General features: G+C 36.3%; 1 protein-coding gene across 1 annotated transcript; it reads left to right on the forward strand.

Annotated features, from left to right (window-relative positions):
- Positions 1-888: 888 nt before the first annotated feature.
- Positions 889-16,896, forward strand: mapk13 (mitogen-activated protein kinase 13). Its single transcript, XM_020922543.2, has 12 exons — positions 889-1,100; positions 6,265-6,394; positions 6,532-6,590; positions 9,328-9,433; positions 9,963-9,992; positions 11,178-11,225; positions 12,581-12,695; positions 14,088-14,159; positions 14,515-14,594; positions 14,851-14,929; positions 15,204-15,377; positions 16,030-16,896. Exons 1-12 carry the CDS (start codon positions 991-993, stop codon positions 16,113-16,115), a joined length of 1,089 nt encoding a protein of 362 aa, XP_020778202.2. The 5' UTR covers positions 889-990; the 3' UTR covers positions 16,116-16,896.
- The last annotated feature ends 548 nt before the right edge of the window (positions 16,897-17,444 follow it).

Below are 17,444 nucleotides of genomic sequence, written 5' to 3' on the forward strand. Positions count from 1 at the left end.
TTTTCTGCTGCCAGTGAATGAGCTAGACCTTCTGTGATTCACAAACTGAACATATCGATTAGTTTCATACCAGCCAACGGTGGTGGGTGGGTAATGGTCTCATGTCTCACCAAAATATCTCCCAGCTCTCTCTCTCTCTGTCGTTTAAAACTTCTGACTTGACTAATTATAAAAGATAAACAAAGGTCACAAAGGTGCACAGTCTAACTTTTTTGGTAGAGGGTCTCCAGAGATGTTTTACGTTGTCTGGAATGTTCCACATGTCATGGAATCTACATCTGGTAAATTATTCCTTTCCTCAATTATTATTCCTACTGCAAAATGGAAAAAAGAGATTATTTTGAGCAGTCTTGCCTCTCCACAGATCTGATCTTTTAACCTTTTAACTTGGCGTGATAGTGTTGTTTGCTGGATAGGTCTAATGCCACACTGTGTCACATTCTACAAGCAGATGGCCTCCAAAAGAAAATTTACGCGTGCACCTTTAAGCCTCAATTTTGCTCCAACCACACCAAATTATAACAAAACAAAGCTATTTACTTCACTTTCGCCTACTGAAGACTTAGATGATTTCCACGAGGCCTTATCCTATTGGGAGAGAGGAAAAAAATCCAATAAAAAATCAAGTCAACACAGTCAAACTCACCAGATTCCAGTGCGAAACGCAGCGGATGTTAGTTAATGTTTTCACAATAAATCAATATCTCTGACACAAATTAATAATTCACCAGCCACAGCGATATCATATTTCAATAGAAACAAATGCCACTGATTCAATATTTACACAGATTTTTATGACAGTTTTCGAGCACGTCCACACGCTAAATTCTGAAATCACGCAGCGGAAGTGCAGGACGCGCGGTGGGTGTGCGCGGAGTTGCAGGCTGTTTTCGCTTTTACCTTGTTAACGTGACACAGACGCACAGAGAGGAGGCTGGTTGGAGCAAGTTTTTCTCCCCTACCTTGGCTCACCTCACCCTTCTCTCCGCCATGGAGGCACGGACTTTCTACCGCGAGGAGATCAACAACACGACGTGGGAAGTCACCGAGAAGTACACCCGTCTCAAGCAGATCGGCACCGGAGCGTACGGTTCCGTCTGGTAAGTGTTGGAGAGGGGCAAAGCAAGCACGGTGTGGACAAGTCTGCACTCGGGACAACTATAATAGACCCGATTTAACCCAGTTACATTGCCCAAATACCGCGTAATTACATAATATAGTCACAACATAGACATAAACACATTGTCACCACTTTTGCCACCATCAAAGCCTGCTCAATGGTAAGTTGCACCTGACACCATTACATCATAGGTTTGATACAGTCAAGATCGGAAATCAAGCCGTGCCATTCTTATATCCGCTGGTACTTGTTTATGGAACATGGCCACTGTGAGCTCTTTTCATTATAAGTACAATACGCACGCTTGCACAGGGAAACCCCCAAGACTTGCACTGTGCATGTCAAGGGACTAGCAGAAAGGATAATACAGTTAAGAACCAATAGCTGCTTTGTCTTCAAGAAAAAAAATAATGAATCTATGAGCCAATGCACGCAAAACCTTAATAACGTACACTGTAAGAGAAAGGGGCTGTTATTGCGAAATACAGCTGAGCACACACTTGGAAAAATGAGTATGCCAGGACAGGGAATATTTTTTACTATCTAATTAATCTTCATTTAATATTTTTCAGTTATATAATTACTGTTTTCTGCTTTTCTCATTATCTGATGGTAATAAGGCTACACGATGTAAACATAATACTTGCCTTTCTATCTGAGATCACACATGACAAGTCTAAATAAAGAAAATGATAACTGTGGTTGACCATTGTAATACATAGGCTATGTAAGTAATACATAGGGTATGTAAGTATGACCTTCAGCTAAATAAGAAGCTGATGCCAACAATGTAATATTTTAGTGATCTACCTGGCAGCTTGCAGTCCAGTGTAGACTAATTTTCAAGTGTTGATTAAGATCTTTTTTGGCTGTGTGTCATAGAGTCTGACCCTCCTTGAGGTCACCCCCAGCCTCCGCATGTCCAGCAGAACTGTCAGTTAATCACAGGCCACAAAGTAACACATGGGCAAAGGCAACAGACAGATTTTAGATTTAGAAATCAAAACTAGATTCTTGAATTTGTGGTTTCTACTTAGCCTTGTACATGTGGACAAAGTGTAATATGAAGTTTATAATAGACTGGACTGCAGTATCAGTATGTCAGCCATACTTTTTGGGGCAATTTGACCATGGCCTGGTTTAGTGGCCTTATCATCACAGAGCCATTTTATATAAATATTATGGCAGCTGGTAAGTACTGTTTCTCTTTTACCTCTCTCTGCCTTTTTGCCCACTCAGTAGGAAGATTCTAAGCCAGTCTTAGCCACTTCTATATTTAGAACAACTGAAGCACTGTTAGAAATGGAGATGCACTTTAGATGCTCATTATAAAATAGATTGTTTAACATTGTCCTTCCACCTTTTTAGGTTTAAGTAGTATTGTGTAGGTTTAAGTTTTGTGCAGCACAGTGACCTATAGGGGTGGCAGTGTGTATTAAGGACGTCATCATGTTACCTCAGTGATGTGACTCTAACTGGCCTACTTATAAAACATAGCCTTAGGGATATGACAGATTGGTCACTGATAATCTGTGTATCATTCGTTCATTAGTTTTTCAAAATAAAACCAAAAATAACAAAAAAAAAACAACTACTTCATTATTTGTCTCCAAAACCGAAGTGAAAAAATAGATAATGGCTGTTTCCTGTTTCATCCAGTTTTGACCCTTAAGCAAGCTGTGTAAACCGGAAATGAACCTTTACTAGGAGCATAGACACAAACATATACTGTATGTCTATGACTAGGAGGGTGCACAAAACAAACCGAATGGCCGCAGGACTTGAGGATCATTATTATATGATTAAACAGCTTTTTGAGGATGGAAAAACACTTGCTGAGATATCTAATGCGCTGCAGCAGATAGGTACTCAGAGATCCTCGGAAATGTTGGTGAGAAGATTCTGTGTTCAACACCAACTCAGGCGTAAAAGACATGTATATGGAGTAAGAAAGCTTTCAGAAATATTCATGTGCATAGGATAGAAATCTGTGCATATTTGTAGTTGAGCATAACAGGACAACGAGTTCAGTCATTCCTAAAATGTATTGTATATATTTTATTGATCAGAATATTAATTGAAAAGTTACGACATCAAGAATTACAAAGAATCACAAAATGAAAATGTACGATTATGCTTTCTTCTGTACGAATACGAATTCACAGACGCAAATCGACTGTCAAAAATATGTCCTCACCCCACAGGCATTATTTATTGAGCAAAAGAAACATCGATTGAGATGCCGGACTTTTGCACAGCATACGGACTAAACCAGGACTGAACCAGGACTGAATTAGGACTAAAACAGGACTGAACTAGGACTGAATTAGGACTAAAACAGGACTGAACTAGGACTTGAACAGGACTGAACCAGGAGGACAAAACCAGGACCAAACTAGGACTAAACCAGGAATAAACCAGAACTGAACCAGGACTGAGTGTCCGGACTGGAGGTGCACCCGCGTATACCAGGTGACTGGAGGCAAAAAGACCGGCACTGAAAACTGAAAAAACAAATCATTATCCGTTTTTTTCATTTTGGTTTTGGAGACAAATAATGAAGAAAATAATAGTTTTTTTTCTTTTTCTTATTTTTGGTTTTATTTTGAAAAACAAATGAATGAATGAAACACAGATTCCCAAACCACATGCATTTGAACTTTTGATTAAAAAGAAACAAGCTAACATTAACAGTTGGAGGCGACTGAATTTGGGAAAAATTTGTAATAATGATTTATTTTGACAAGCATTTATGTTTTTAATTAAAGGATTTTATTCAAAGTTCACATTTTAGTACAGAGTTCCACACACATTGACAACAAAACTGAAATATGAAGCTCATACAAGAATCACATGCATTTCAGAACATATTTAAAGGGTTCAACTACACCTACAGGCTTTGCAGGTTTATTTTGTTGCTTGTGGAGGCAATCATTGTACTTCATAACTGCAGATTTTGCTATTTCCTAATTGCGTCCATTCAAACTGAAATTTTGATTCTGTTGTCATTTCATCTTAAGGCTTAGACTGAATCTAGATCTTGATAAAATTTTAATCAGTTGCACAGCTCCAGGCCTATGGGTACAGTATTGCTTAGGAGTTCAATGCTAACAAGAGCATCAGTAGACAATAGTAAATAAATTCTAGTTAATTTGGTAATCGTTGCAAGAGGATTAAAGGGACGCTGCTGAGCTGAATGTTAATGTAGGTGTTTATGGATGTGGCTCCAAATAGCAGGCCTTTCCTCCCACTGTGTAGCCCAAGACAGCAGTGGTGCACAGGGCAAGTTTACAGAGTCCAATATTAACAACCTTCAGAGATTGCATAACACAGCCATTTATTCAGATTTTAAAGCAAATGTAATACACTTTGATAATTTAATGTGTGAATCAGTGCAAGCCGGACCTAATTTTTATCAGTGAGATAGCAAATTAGGTTCGGAATAGGAGAACCTTGATTTTTCCGGGGATGTTTCTTTCATCATTTCAGGGGTATAGTGAATAGGCTATGACGCATCTCTACTTCCAAGCTCATTGACTGTGTTAAGGCCAGGACCTGTACCAACAGGATAAGAAAGTGTTCTGGGAAATAGCTCTGAAATTAAAACTTAGAAGATGACTGGTCTAAAACATTGTGAAAGGTCCTGTGTTACCCAAAATCGATTATTGTGAGCATGTTATAATGTTGTTACCTCATCAAAAACAGACCCGGAGTGGTGTTTTGTTTCATTCACACGTTTGAGTAACTTTATTATTACTCTGTCTACGTCTCCAAAGCTCAGAATGCTCTGTTCCAACTTGTGATATCATGTTGTGGTGGTTTTTAAGTTAATAAACACCTTTTACCTTTTGCTGAGTAGAGACTGGCAGCTCAAGGGTGAAAATTATCCAAATGATTCTAGTGAAGGTGTATATGGAGTTTAAAAACAGTGGAGTACTTCCTGTATTACTACATGACATCACAAAGTGGATGAGAGAGTGTTTTCTGTTTGAGAGAAGAACTCAGCCGAAATATGCAGGGTTTGTGTGTGAATGAAACAAAACACAACTCCGGTATGTTTGTGATGAGGAAACAACAGTCTAACAGAGATCAGAAAATAGATTAATTTTGGCCCTTTAAACTTCAAATAGAGTTGGACAGTATGACAATAAAATCACTTTTATTTTTCCTCATCAGTGTTAATTTTCAATCTTATTTTTTCTTTTGGAAAACAGAATCAAAATGACTTGCAGTATTAATTTCTTTAACATAAACTTTTCAGACTCTTATTCATTAGCAATTTAACACAAAATAGCATTTTTTTAAATCCAAAGTCTGAACTTTGCTCCAAACCACATGCTTCTACTGACAGAGCATTGACTGTGGACCTCTCTGTTAAAAAGACCCAAGCTGATCATTGACTATTAGACGTGACTGAATCTCATCTTGATTAAAATGTGATTAATTGCACAAACCTACTTTGAATGTACTTGGTAAAATATTTATTAAAGGATGCAACAATGATGTCTGTATGATGTCTATTTTTATTAGACATCAAGGTTGTAAGTGCTCTGAAGTACCACAAACAGCCATGACACATGTTGAAGTGACATAAAAAGGTCATGAAAAGTAAATATCCTGAAGAAGTATATGAAATACAAATAGGCCACTGCTCAAGGCTTGTATGCATGTCTATATGGTTTGAGCTTTAGCTGTATGAGATGGTTTGTGGCTTTTCTTGTTAAAATTGTTTTATGGCTAAGTTTCATGTCATGCTTACAGTTAATTGTATTATACCCTAACCAACTTTTTGTTAACATTTTTTTTGGCCCATGGCTTCGTTTTACAGGACTCAAGTGTGAAACGGGAGGGAAGAGTGAGGAAAAACATTAAGTAAACTACCATGTCCAATACATTGACTCAATTATGTCTAATTGTCAATGATAATACAATCTTTTTAATCAAAAGCCATTCCTTTATCAGCAAAGGCATGTGGTTTAGAGCAGAGTTCAGACATTTTTTGTGTTAAATGACAATTAATTTCTGTATTTATTATTTTTGTTTGTTTTTAAGTTGACAAGCATATCACCCATAACTTATGTCCACATTCCAACAGCATAATTTACTGAAACCAAAAGTGACACCTTCCTTGTTCCTGTCCACAGCTCGGCTATTAACGAGAAGACAAAAGAGAAAGTGGCCATCAAGAAGCTGCACAGGCCCTTCCAGTCTGAGATCTTTGCGAAGAGAGCTTACCGTGAACTGCGACTGCTCAAACACATGAAGCATGAGAATGTGAGTCATAGTGACACTCGGACAGGAGGTCTATCTTCCACCACAGACCACACCAGCACTGTATATTCACCCACACAAATCTGCAGCATGCATAGTACTTTCTCTACTCAAGTCTACCTTCTCTTCATTCTTACCAGGTGATAGGACTCCTAGATGTGTTCACGGCTGCCACAAGCCTCGACGAATTCCAGGATTTGTAAGTATTAATCACAGTTATAAAGAATCGCCTCGGGAATAGGGCGGAGTAAAGTTTATTAACATGTAATGTAATTTTTAGCTGCACAGGTAACAGCGCTGTTGTAAAAAAGCACAGCAAAAGTCAGTGTGCACTCTGTGACAGTTACATTTTATGTCATGTTGAAATAGATAATGGTTTAACTGGGCTGAATAAAAGTGTAGTATTGCATGTACTGTCAAAGTGTAGTATTCTCTGTTATGGGTGATGCACCGATAAAGACAATATAAACCTAGGGATGTCACAGTATCATATTTTAATGTTACGATAATTGTGAGAATAAACACGAAAAAGAAAAAAAAAACACACACATGATTCCAGGATTATTCACAGTGAAATCCTGAATTTTCTTTCAGTTATCTGATGTTACAATATGTGATGAAGTTAATTTAAAATGAAATAAACAGCCAGATGAAAAGCACTTTCCATTAATTGTATTTTTTGAGTAGATCTTGTACGATTATATTATGACCTTTTATAACCTTATAGTCATGACATCCCTATATGTGACTGAAGCAGCGCTTTAAAATAACTAACATCTACTATGAAAGCAATGTTAGTTTCACAAAGCCATTTAAGTATTATTGACTCCTCTGAAGCAGTTTGAGGAAGTGTTCAGCTCCTGTGACTACAAACTGGTAATAACAGCACCTGCTCTGTGGTAAAGGAAGTTATACAGTTTTACCAAAATGTCAGGTGTTATAATGCATTGCTGAACATGATGGTATGATGATTTTATTTAATTTTTTTGTTTTTCATTTGTCTTCTAAACGTGATTTAATTTCAGTCTGTCCGTTTTTTCTAAGTCTTTAAGATTTTCTGGTCAGTTCCCCTAAGCTGCAATTTTTCTGCTATTTTGTGACAATTGATACAAGTAATAATGTAATGTCATAAACTTTTCTTTTTCTTCTTGTTCTTGTTCTTGTTGTTGTTCTTCTTCTGCTTCTTCTTCTTCTTATTATTATTATTAGAACTTATTAGATTGTAGATTGAAAGTCCTATATTACACAATATTGATTCTTGTGAGCATTAAGCCATGGTAGAATGCTGTTACCTGTTACCTTACCTCATTATTATTTATGCACGCTTGAGTAATCGTGCATTATTAGTCTCCAAAGCTCAACGGGCTCTGTTCCACCTTGTGATGACATGTAGTGGTAGTTTTCAAAGTTAACAGCTACCTTTTACCTTTAGTTCAGTAGCTATGGGCAATTCCAGGCCTGAAATGATCCCAGTGATTCTACTGAAGCTGTATGGAGTTTAAAAATACAATTCAGAAGTTCCTGTATTACCACATGACATCACAAGTTGGAAGATAGTGTTTTCACTTAAGGAGAGAAGAACTGAGTTGCAGGGTTTGTGTGTTAAACATGTGCGAATGAAACAAAATACAACTCCAGGTATGTTTTGGTGCGGAAATAAATAACATTATAACATAGATCAGAAAATAACGCAATATGGGCCTTTGATAGTGAAAATTAGAACATACAGTATTTATTTTATTGTCCAATTCCACTAATGTATACAAACCATAATGCTCACAGTTGAGAGAAGTACGCTATGTCTATGGTCATAGTCATCATCTGTAAAATCAATTTTGGATTATTTGGACATGTTGTAAGTTTTACTGCTAACACCTCTGTAAATGTGAATGCTCTAAGCCATAGTTAAATCATTTCTTGAGAACTGCAAGCTGGTGCTTGTGCTAAGCCTGAGGAGTAGTAGCTGATAAGACCTTTCAGTGGATCAGTGTCCCCTATAGGACATAGAAGGAGGGCATCGCTTTGTACATATTCCCATTCAAGTAATCCACTTGACACTCTACATTGTGTGAGTGGTATAGTGGGTCTTGTATATTTTTAGTTAAACCTTCAATTTCTTTCCAGTGATAAATGTGTTAACAGCAATACAAGGGACAATTGCGTTAAGGTATAGGAGCTATTAGAATATAAAGGAAGAGAATATTGATGAATGTAAGGTCAGTACAGCAGAAGAAACACAGATCAGATTTCACTGCAGTCAGCTACTGAGAAAGTTTAACAAGGCTGGGAAAGGCTTTAGCTGGGAGGAGCAAAGAGGAATAATACTATTTAAAGGGCCCATATTATGCTATATTCTGATCTGTGTTATGATGTTTCCTCATCAAACACATACCCAGAATTTTGTTTTGTTTTTATTCACACATATTTGACACATAAACCCTGCATATTTAGACTGAGTTCTTCTCTCAAACAGAAAGGACTCTGTTCCACCTTGTGATGTGGTAATACAGAAAGTGCTCCATTGTGTTTTAAAACTCCATAAATCTTCACTAGAATCACTTGGATAATTTCAGCCCTGGAATTGCTGATCTCTGCTGAATAAAAGGTAAAAGGTACATTAACTTGACCTAACTACCCCTTCATGACTTCCATCACAAGGTGGAACAGGGCATTTTGAGCTTTGGACAGACAATAGTGCATGCATTATTGTGCTACATACAAAACACAACTCTGGGTATGTTTTGAGGATGTAGCAACATTATAACATGGCTTAAAGTTCACAAGAGTCAATTTAGCATAATATAGAACCTTTAGCACCAGTGACTCTGTTGTATATTGTCTGAGCACAAAGTTTACAGCAGACTTTATGCTACAAAATCAAACCAAATATCAAGCTGTTTCTGTATTGTTGTTGAGTTAATCCTCTGTTTTTGCAGCTACCTGGTGATGCCTTACATGTTCACAGACCTGTCTAAAGTACGAGGCCATCTTTCTGAAGACAAGGTCCAGTTTTTGGTCTACCAGATGCTCTGTGGACTAAGGGTAATCTGCAAATGTCATACATACTTAATATACATAGTACAAACATAATAAGTAATAATAATTAATAAGATGCTTATTGTGGTTTAACATAAATGCATCAAAATGGTAATATGGGTATACTTATATGTATTTAATACTTTAAAGCTCTCCTAGAGTCTAAGCTACTTCATGGGTTAGAAATGTTAGTACGTATTTCAGTTTGTTGATACAGGATGTGGTCTTGGTGTTGTTTTTACAGGTTAGGGTAATGGGGTTAGGGATATAGGTTATTCTCATTAGACATTACAGAGCAGTATGTTTCCAGTCACACTGAGTCCTCTGCACAACTCATACAGGATTATCATGTGTTTATACTGTAGCAGAGCTGACAGACACACTGACACACAATTGATTTGTGCTCAGATTGATTCACTATTTATAGTGACTCATTCACAGACCGACTTTTGTTTTGTTCATAAAGTTCCATGTTATGTTTGGAATGGGCAGATGCACTGATGGTTTCTTGTTCTGTCTTTGCTTTTACTTTCAGTATATTCATAAGGCTGGGATCATCCACAGGGTGAGTGTAACTCTTTATCTTGCAAAGTTGTACAATGCTGTTGTTCTATGCTAGCTTTCACAATCTGTACAAGAGTCTTGACCCAATTTGTCCTGATTTCTGAGCCAAATAGGCCCTGCCCGGACAGGTAGGATGAGTTCACTCCGCTCTGATGTGGGAATGCGTGTTGAGAGATGTTAGGCCACACCTCACAACTCCAACACATTTATAAGCAATATAACCAAAATAATCTGTTCTTGTGAAAGATACCAGGTTATATTGTCTAATACAGCACATAGCTAAGATGTACTGATTCTTTACAGAGTTTTACTGTTCAAATGAGCTGAAAGTGAACGTTGTCAAGTATAGCCCAGACCATGACCACAGCAGGATCAGCTGAACTTGGCTGAAATGTACAGTATTTAGCCTCAATTCACACAACAAGATTCTACCAGGGATGAAATTAAAACAAACTAAAACTACTTTACATGGTTAAAAAAATACTAAAAGAAATTGGTAAGTAATTTTCAGCAATGAACTACAGTATTTTCTATCCTTGGTGTCATTAAATAGATTAATTAGAAATTGGTCAATGAAAATGTCACTTAATTAGAGCAAAAGGACTTATAATATTGCAAATGCTTATTCTATAAAAGTATAAATTATAGATTTAGAAATTTATAATCTAAAATAATTACAACGCCCTCCTAAGTGGTAGTTTATTCTTAGATGTCCTTATTCCCTTACTTGGAAAATTCTTTTGTACAGTACAGCTGTATGGATGCTGTAGTTGTAAACCACAGTACTAGTTGTTTTAGCCATTATAATATGCTTTTGATTAAATATTACTTTAAACCTTAGCACTTGCACGGTCCCTGGTCTCCATCGCTGATCTTTTAACTGCTTTTTTCTAAGAAGCCCATTGGCCTTGTACCATGTTGCTTCCTGTTCTTTTTCCTGTGAGCAGTCTAGAGAGAACATGTATCTGCCACTATGAGTCAACCTTCTGTTTAAGTGTGACTTTATACTCTGTACTCGTCATTTGTGAGCCTTATTATCCCTCTCTCACCAAACACGCACAAATCTTTTATGAATGGCTCTGAAAAACAAACTTGCTTCTTATTATTACCGTGAAAGTGTTTTTTATGAGTTTATTGCATGTAATCTTATTGACTTGAGATTAATTTATAATATACTCTCTTGTAGGATTTGAAACCTGGTAACCTGGCAGTAAATCAAGACTGTGAACTGAAGGTTTGTATTTGATCATCAGCTTGACATTGTGTAAACATAAAAGTGCTAAAGCAGGAAACATGAATACACCAGATTGCTTTTTAAATTATAAATGATGTAAGTAAGGTAGTAATGTGGACTTATGGTTGTGAGTGGTTTCACCCCACGTCTGTGTGTGTTGTCTGCTTGTTGTGGCCCCTGGTTTTAAAGAGCCTGTATTACATTATTTTCTGATCTATGTTATAATGTTGTTTCCTTATCACAAACTTACCTGGAGTTGTGTTTTGTTTATTTCACACATGTTCTACACACAAGCTGCATAATTAGGCTTCTCTCAAGCTGAAGACATTGTCTGTTTCACCTTTGTGATGATGTGACAATACAGGATGTGATCCACTGTGTTTTTAAACCTTCACTAGAATCATTTGGTGGATTTTACCTCTGTAAATTGCTAATCTCTACTAAACAAAAGGTAAAAGGTAACTGTTAACTTGAAAACTACAGACTTCAAAAATAGACAGGGTTACTCATATGTGAAGTAAACAAAACACAACTCACAGTTTAACACATTATAATATGGCTTAAAGCTCACAAGAGGCAATTTTAACAACCATTTAACCACACAAGCCTTCAAGCAGAATATGAAACCATACACTGCAACTTCACAACATGATGTTTTCATGAGTGGGATGCATACTGATTGTGTTGTGATAGCGCTCTGAAGGGGTAGTCAGAGGGGAGTCAGAGCATCAAAAACGAAACTAAAATGAATGAAATATTTTAAGATGTTGTTTTCAGAGACTATAGCATTTTCAGAGCTGTACAAGGTAACACAGTGATCTAAATATGCTATGACTTTGACAATTAATACCCCCTTTTAAAATATCATCTTACACTGTAGAAGATAAATGAAAGAGAGTAGCAGTGGTGACGATGAACATTCAAATGAATTTAATATGCCATTACTATCAGATGGACTTAAGGGCTGCATTTAGAGCAATCCTGTAATATGCTCATAAGAGGAATCATAAATATACTGAAATTCAGTAAAGGCTAAACCATGTTCTCCAGATCTCTATCACTTCTGTTATCCTCTTATAGTCTGTACTTCTTTATATTTTTCCTGTTCTTTTGTTAGATTTCTAGAAAATGTTTGATTCTCAAATCCCCAAATTCTCTGGTTATCATCATATTAAGTGTTAAAAGCTAAAATTACAACAAATGTACTATACATGCCTACAATCTACTATACTATGAACACTATAATTTAATATTGGGTGTAATAATCGGCATAATTTAAAATTAATAAAATATACACAATCAAAAATTGCTATTCTTTTGTAGTTTTAAGTTGTGTGTTTGTGATTTTGGTTCAGATCCTGGACTTTGGCCTGGCTCGCAGCGCTGATGCTGAGATGACCGGATATGTGGTTACCCGGTGGTACCGAGCGCCTGAGGTCATTCTGAACTGGATGCACTACACGCAAACTGGCAAGACAATCACAACTACATGTTCCCTTTTTCTTACTGTCATGTTCGCTTTTCAGGAACAGGGTTTTCATTGTTTTGGAATATTATAACTTGGATTTTAAATATTTGATATTATTTAAATCAACATATCTACTGGAATCTGTATTAAAGGTATCATATTACACATAATTGAATCTTGAGAGCTTTAAGTCATGCTATAATGCTGTTACCTCCTCAAAAGCATACTTGAGTTGTTTCATTCACACATGTTCGAGCAATCCTGGGTTATTAGAGGTTTACATCTCTAAAGCTGAACATGCTCAATTCATGTCAAGTGTTCAGCAGTTACATTTTACCTTTAGATCAATAGAGATTGATAATTCCAACAGTGAAATGATTGTATTGAAGGTGCATGGATTTTAAAAACATAGTGACGCACTTCTTGTATTACCACATGACATCACTAGGTGAAACATAGTGTTTTCTGTTTGAGAGAAGAACTCAGCCTAATGAATGAAATAAAATACATTTCCAAGTATGTTTTTGATGAGGAAACAACTTTAGAACATAGATCAAAAAATAGCATAATATAGGCACTAGCAATGTCAATTGTTTTCACTTATATTTCACTTATTATTGTTCAAAAACAAAACAGATTCCAAAGCTACTTATTTAAACAACAATTTGTATTTTTTTTAATTCTTAAAAAAATAAAAATAAATAAAATCTACAATCCAAGAAAATTCCAATATTTCCATTTCTGTGCCTTGTGGTGCTCTTGGCTGTTGGGTGGGATGTAAAATGACTGTGTCACTGTGTTAAATGCCTTCAGTTCGGTGGCTGTCAGTTTGACAATGAATGTATTTCACTTTATCTGTGAGCAGCTGTCAGGCGTGTAAGCTCAGACTGAGCCCTGACAATCAGAGCTTGAGCTGTCACTGAACACACACCATTTTCTCTAGATTTATGTTCTGTTGAAGGCCTCTTTCTTTCACTTTGGAAAACATGTACCACAGAGTTTAGAGCAGTGCAAAAACTAGGCCAATGGAAACATTCTATCAAATCTGGAAGCTATTAACCCACATGTAGTATTTGTTTGTTTTTCACCTCAATGTGTTTCTCGTTTGTTAACTCTGTGCCACCATCTGACTCATTTTACTTGTGCAAAATGGTCTTACATGGCTATACCTTAGGCCGGATTATTATTTTTTTACCTCACAGAACTCAAGATATTGCCGAGATAGATGAAGATTACTGCTAAATCATATGCAGTGAGCCAATTAGATAATTAGATGAGAGAAAGATGTGACTCAGGATATGTGGTGGCTCGGTCCGTCCTCATTTGTTAAACACAGAAACACAGTGATATTTCCTCTAGGTTCCACTCATGTTCTCTCTCTCTGTTTATTCTAGTGGACATCTGGTCAGTGGGCTGCATCATGGCTGAGATGATCAACGGGAAAACACTATTTAAAGGCAAAGATTGTATCCTTCTGAAGAACATTTACAGTTTTATATTTTATTTTTATTTTTTTTAAGAAATTGATTCTTTGGGAATTATATTGTCCAATATTGCTGTGTTCCATTTCTTCTTTTTGTGTGATCTAAATGTATCCCACTATCATTTGTAATTGTATTCAATTAATCCATTCTTCTTGCTGCAGTTAACACTAATAACAGGCCTTTAGCTGTCTTGATTGTTGCTATGCTTTCATATGAACAATTCCCTAAAGCGGCGTCACAATGGCCAATACAGTGGAAAGATTTTTGAGCCATTTTATTGTAATTTCAACGCTGATTAAGATGTTTTAAAAATCCTTAATGATAAACCACTAATTAGACATGGATCAGCTGACTCAAATCATGAAAGTAACTGGAGTCCCAGGACCAGAATTTATACAGAAGCTGGACACTCCCGAGGTAACCACAGTAGGCTGTATGTGTTTCATGATAGTCATGAAAATTGCACTTCATTGCTATTTACATTCATGCAATTCCTTTTAAAAACACAACAGGTATGAATATGCAAAGCATTGTAAAAGCTACAGAAGAAGACTCCATTGTCCCAGTGTGTACACACAGTGCAGCTAAACTATATAATTCTTCTGGGACTTTTGGTAGCCTTTAAAGTTGAATTATTATGTTTTGATTGTTGTTGTTTGTTTTCTGATTACAGGCCAGGAGTTATATGAAAAACCTTCCACCTTACCCTCGGAAAGACTTCTCTGTTTTATTCCCCAGAGTCAGTGATAAGTGTAAGTTACATTCAGGTCACATTTGTTTGCACGTTACTGCTAACAATAATTGTTCCTGAATTTCCAGTGGAACCAAAAACAATGTAGTAAACTAACCTAGTTCTATATTGTACTGATGGATGCAGGCTGGGATTTTACATCAATATGGCATCAACATATTTCCATATCCTGACACATAGTAACAGTGTCTGTCATAGTGCTATTTGCACTATAACATGTATTTTGAAATGTTCAAACTCAGAAAGATAAATTGATTATATAAACCCATGTGCAGGTGTTGACCTTCTTGAGAAGATGCTTGTCCTTGATGGAGATGAACGGCCCACAGCAGAACTGGCTTTGGAGCATCCGTACTTTGACAGTCTACGAGACCCAGATGACCTCCCTGAGCCTACACCATATGATGACACCCACGACAACGCTACAATGTCCCTGGAGGAGTGGAAGAGTAAGTGTTAAAGGGCTTGTATTACACTATTTATTCTGATCTAATGACACAAACATACCTGAAGTTGTGTTGTATTTCATTCACGTTTAACAAACAAACCCACCATATTTAGGCTGAGTTCTTCGCTTAAACAGAAAACACTTATACCTTGTGATGTGGTAATACAGGAAGTGCTCCAGTGTGTTTTTAAACTCCATACAATGTCATTAGAAGCATTTGGATCATTTCAGCCCTGGCATTGTCCATGTGTTAACTACTGCTTCATGACATCACATCAACAGAGCATTTTGAGCTTTGAAGATATAAACACACTAATAATAAAGTGTTACTCATATATTTGTGAATGAAATAAAACTCCAGATCTGTTTTGATGAGAATATAGGAATATACAAGTATTTTCCTTTATTCACTATATGAGAAAATGCTTATAGTAGTATAGTTTATCTTATTTACTAACCAATATTAGTGTGATGTAGGAACTCTGCAGAAGCCACTTTGTACCAACATTTTGTGGATAGGATGTTATGTGAATCTTTTTTAAATAAGTTGTCTACAAAAGAAAAACATTGTGTCTTAAAACTATACTTAAAATGGCTTCCTTTTGTTGAAATAGATATTATCTTGCTCATATTTATTGTCACTCTGTCCACAGGATTATGTTTTAAAGAGGTGAGGAGCTTTGTGCCTTTTCCACGGAGAGACTCCAAAAGGAAAAACACTCTCACTATGTCTCCATGACCTCATGATGTCAGATTACTACTGATGCCCAACCAATACAGACAACAGCCAATAGTGCCCTTGGAATTCTTAACAAACACTTAATTTTTTTTTGTTTTGTTTGTTTGCTTTTGTGATGAAACATGTCACCCATGTTTTTAACTACTACCCACTTCTATTATTTATATTTCTTTCAGAGTAGTCTCAGGATCCAATATGTCATAACATAATTAAAAACTAGAGGCTACTTGTCTACCATGCATTGTATGGTAATAGACAAGAGAATTAATGGGAATATTTTTGAAGACTTTTTTTTTAGTTTTCTGGTCACATGAATATTTTCTTCTAACTAAATTTTGCTTTCACTGGTTCTGTTCAGTGACAATTGACAAGCCTCAATGCAGTAGAGAATCTGAGCTTACTACATTTCAATTGTAAATACTTGAAATACTGTAGAAATACACTGTGACTCTATTATATGAATGTTGGAGTTATGTGCTGTTTTACAACCATCACCACTATCACTATTCTGACACAAACTGTAATATAGGCTATTAAGAAATAATCTATTATTTCATGTGTTAAGCGCTAATGTATTTTCTGTGAGCACTATGGGCCTATTGCTTGTGGCTAAACGTGAACATGAATTTTATCATGTGGTAATAGTGATATTGGTATTTTTTAAGGTAGTTATATTCCTGTATTTTATTTTGTTTGCAATTTGTTTACAATCTGTACCAAAAGTTTTATGTGTGAATCAGCCTGAATAAATCCCATTGGATATTTTTATTGTGAAAACTGATTTAGTTTGTTTGTTTTATTAGGCTACTACTGTTTTTTATTTTTTTTATTTGGCAACTGTCTGTTGTGACTGCATGTGAGAGAGAGCCGTAATAAATAAAAAGGCAAAACAGTGCAGTGGCCTGCGCGCGAAAATCGTGAGCTCGTGACGTCAAGGAGGCGGGTTGGAGTTTGGTTTGGCCTGGGGTTTGTTCACACCGTAAAGCTCGCGCACAGCAACATGCCCCAGAACGGAAATGTGTCAAAATAAAGTTAACAATGTAACAAGGAACAAACATCCATCCAACACAAGCTTCTTTCAGTACAAGCAAGCATGTGTGTGGGTATAAAGCAAAGCAAAACCTAGGCTTGCATGGCTGTAAATTAAAGCAAATCCTAGGCTCTTTACTGATTAGTGACGCTAATGAAAGTAAGTGAAAATGATCAAAACCATTACGCCTCAATAACTGTTTTCAATATTATTATTATTTCAAAATTACAGTTCTAATTAATATTATACTTTTCTTCATACTTCAGACAAATATATTCGATATTTTGTATTTGTCGTAA

The sequence above is a fragment of the Boleophthalmus pectinirostris genome, unplaced genomic scaffold, assembly GCF_026225935.1.
Source record: "Boleophthalmus pectinirostris isolate CB_2022bp ecotype Guang Dong unplaced genomic scaffold, ASM2622593v1 HiC_scaffold_8, whole genome shotgun sequence".
Classification (NCBI taxonomy): domain Eukaryota; kingdom Metazoa; phylum Chordata; class Actinopteri; order Gobiiformes; family Gobiidae; genus Boleophthalmus; species Boleophthalmus pectinirostris.

Excerpts from the sequence above, each read along its gene's own strand:
- mapk13 (XM_020922543.2), top strand. The coding sequence starts at position 991 with ATGGAGGCACGGACTTTCTACCGCGAGGAGATCAACAACACGACGTGG. Across the intron at positions 6,395-6,531 it reads AACACATGAAGCATGAGAAT|GTGATAGGACTCCTAGATGT; the intron begins GTGAGTCATAGT and ends CATTCTTACCAG. Across the intron at positions 12,696-14,087 it reads GATGCACTACACGCAAACTG|TGGACATCTGGTCAGTGGGC; the intron begins GCAAGACAATCA and ends TGTTTATTCTAG.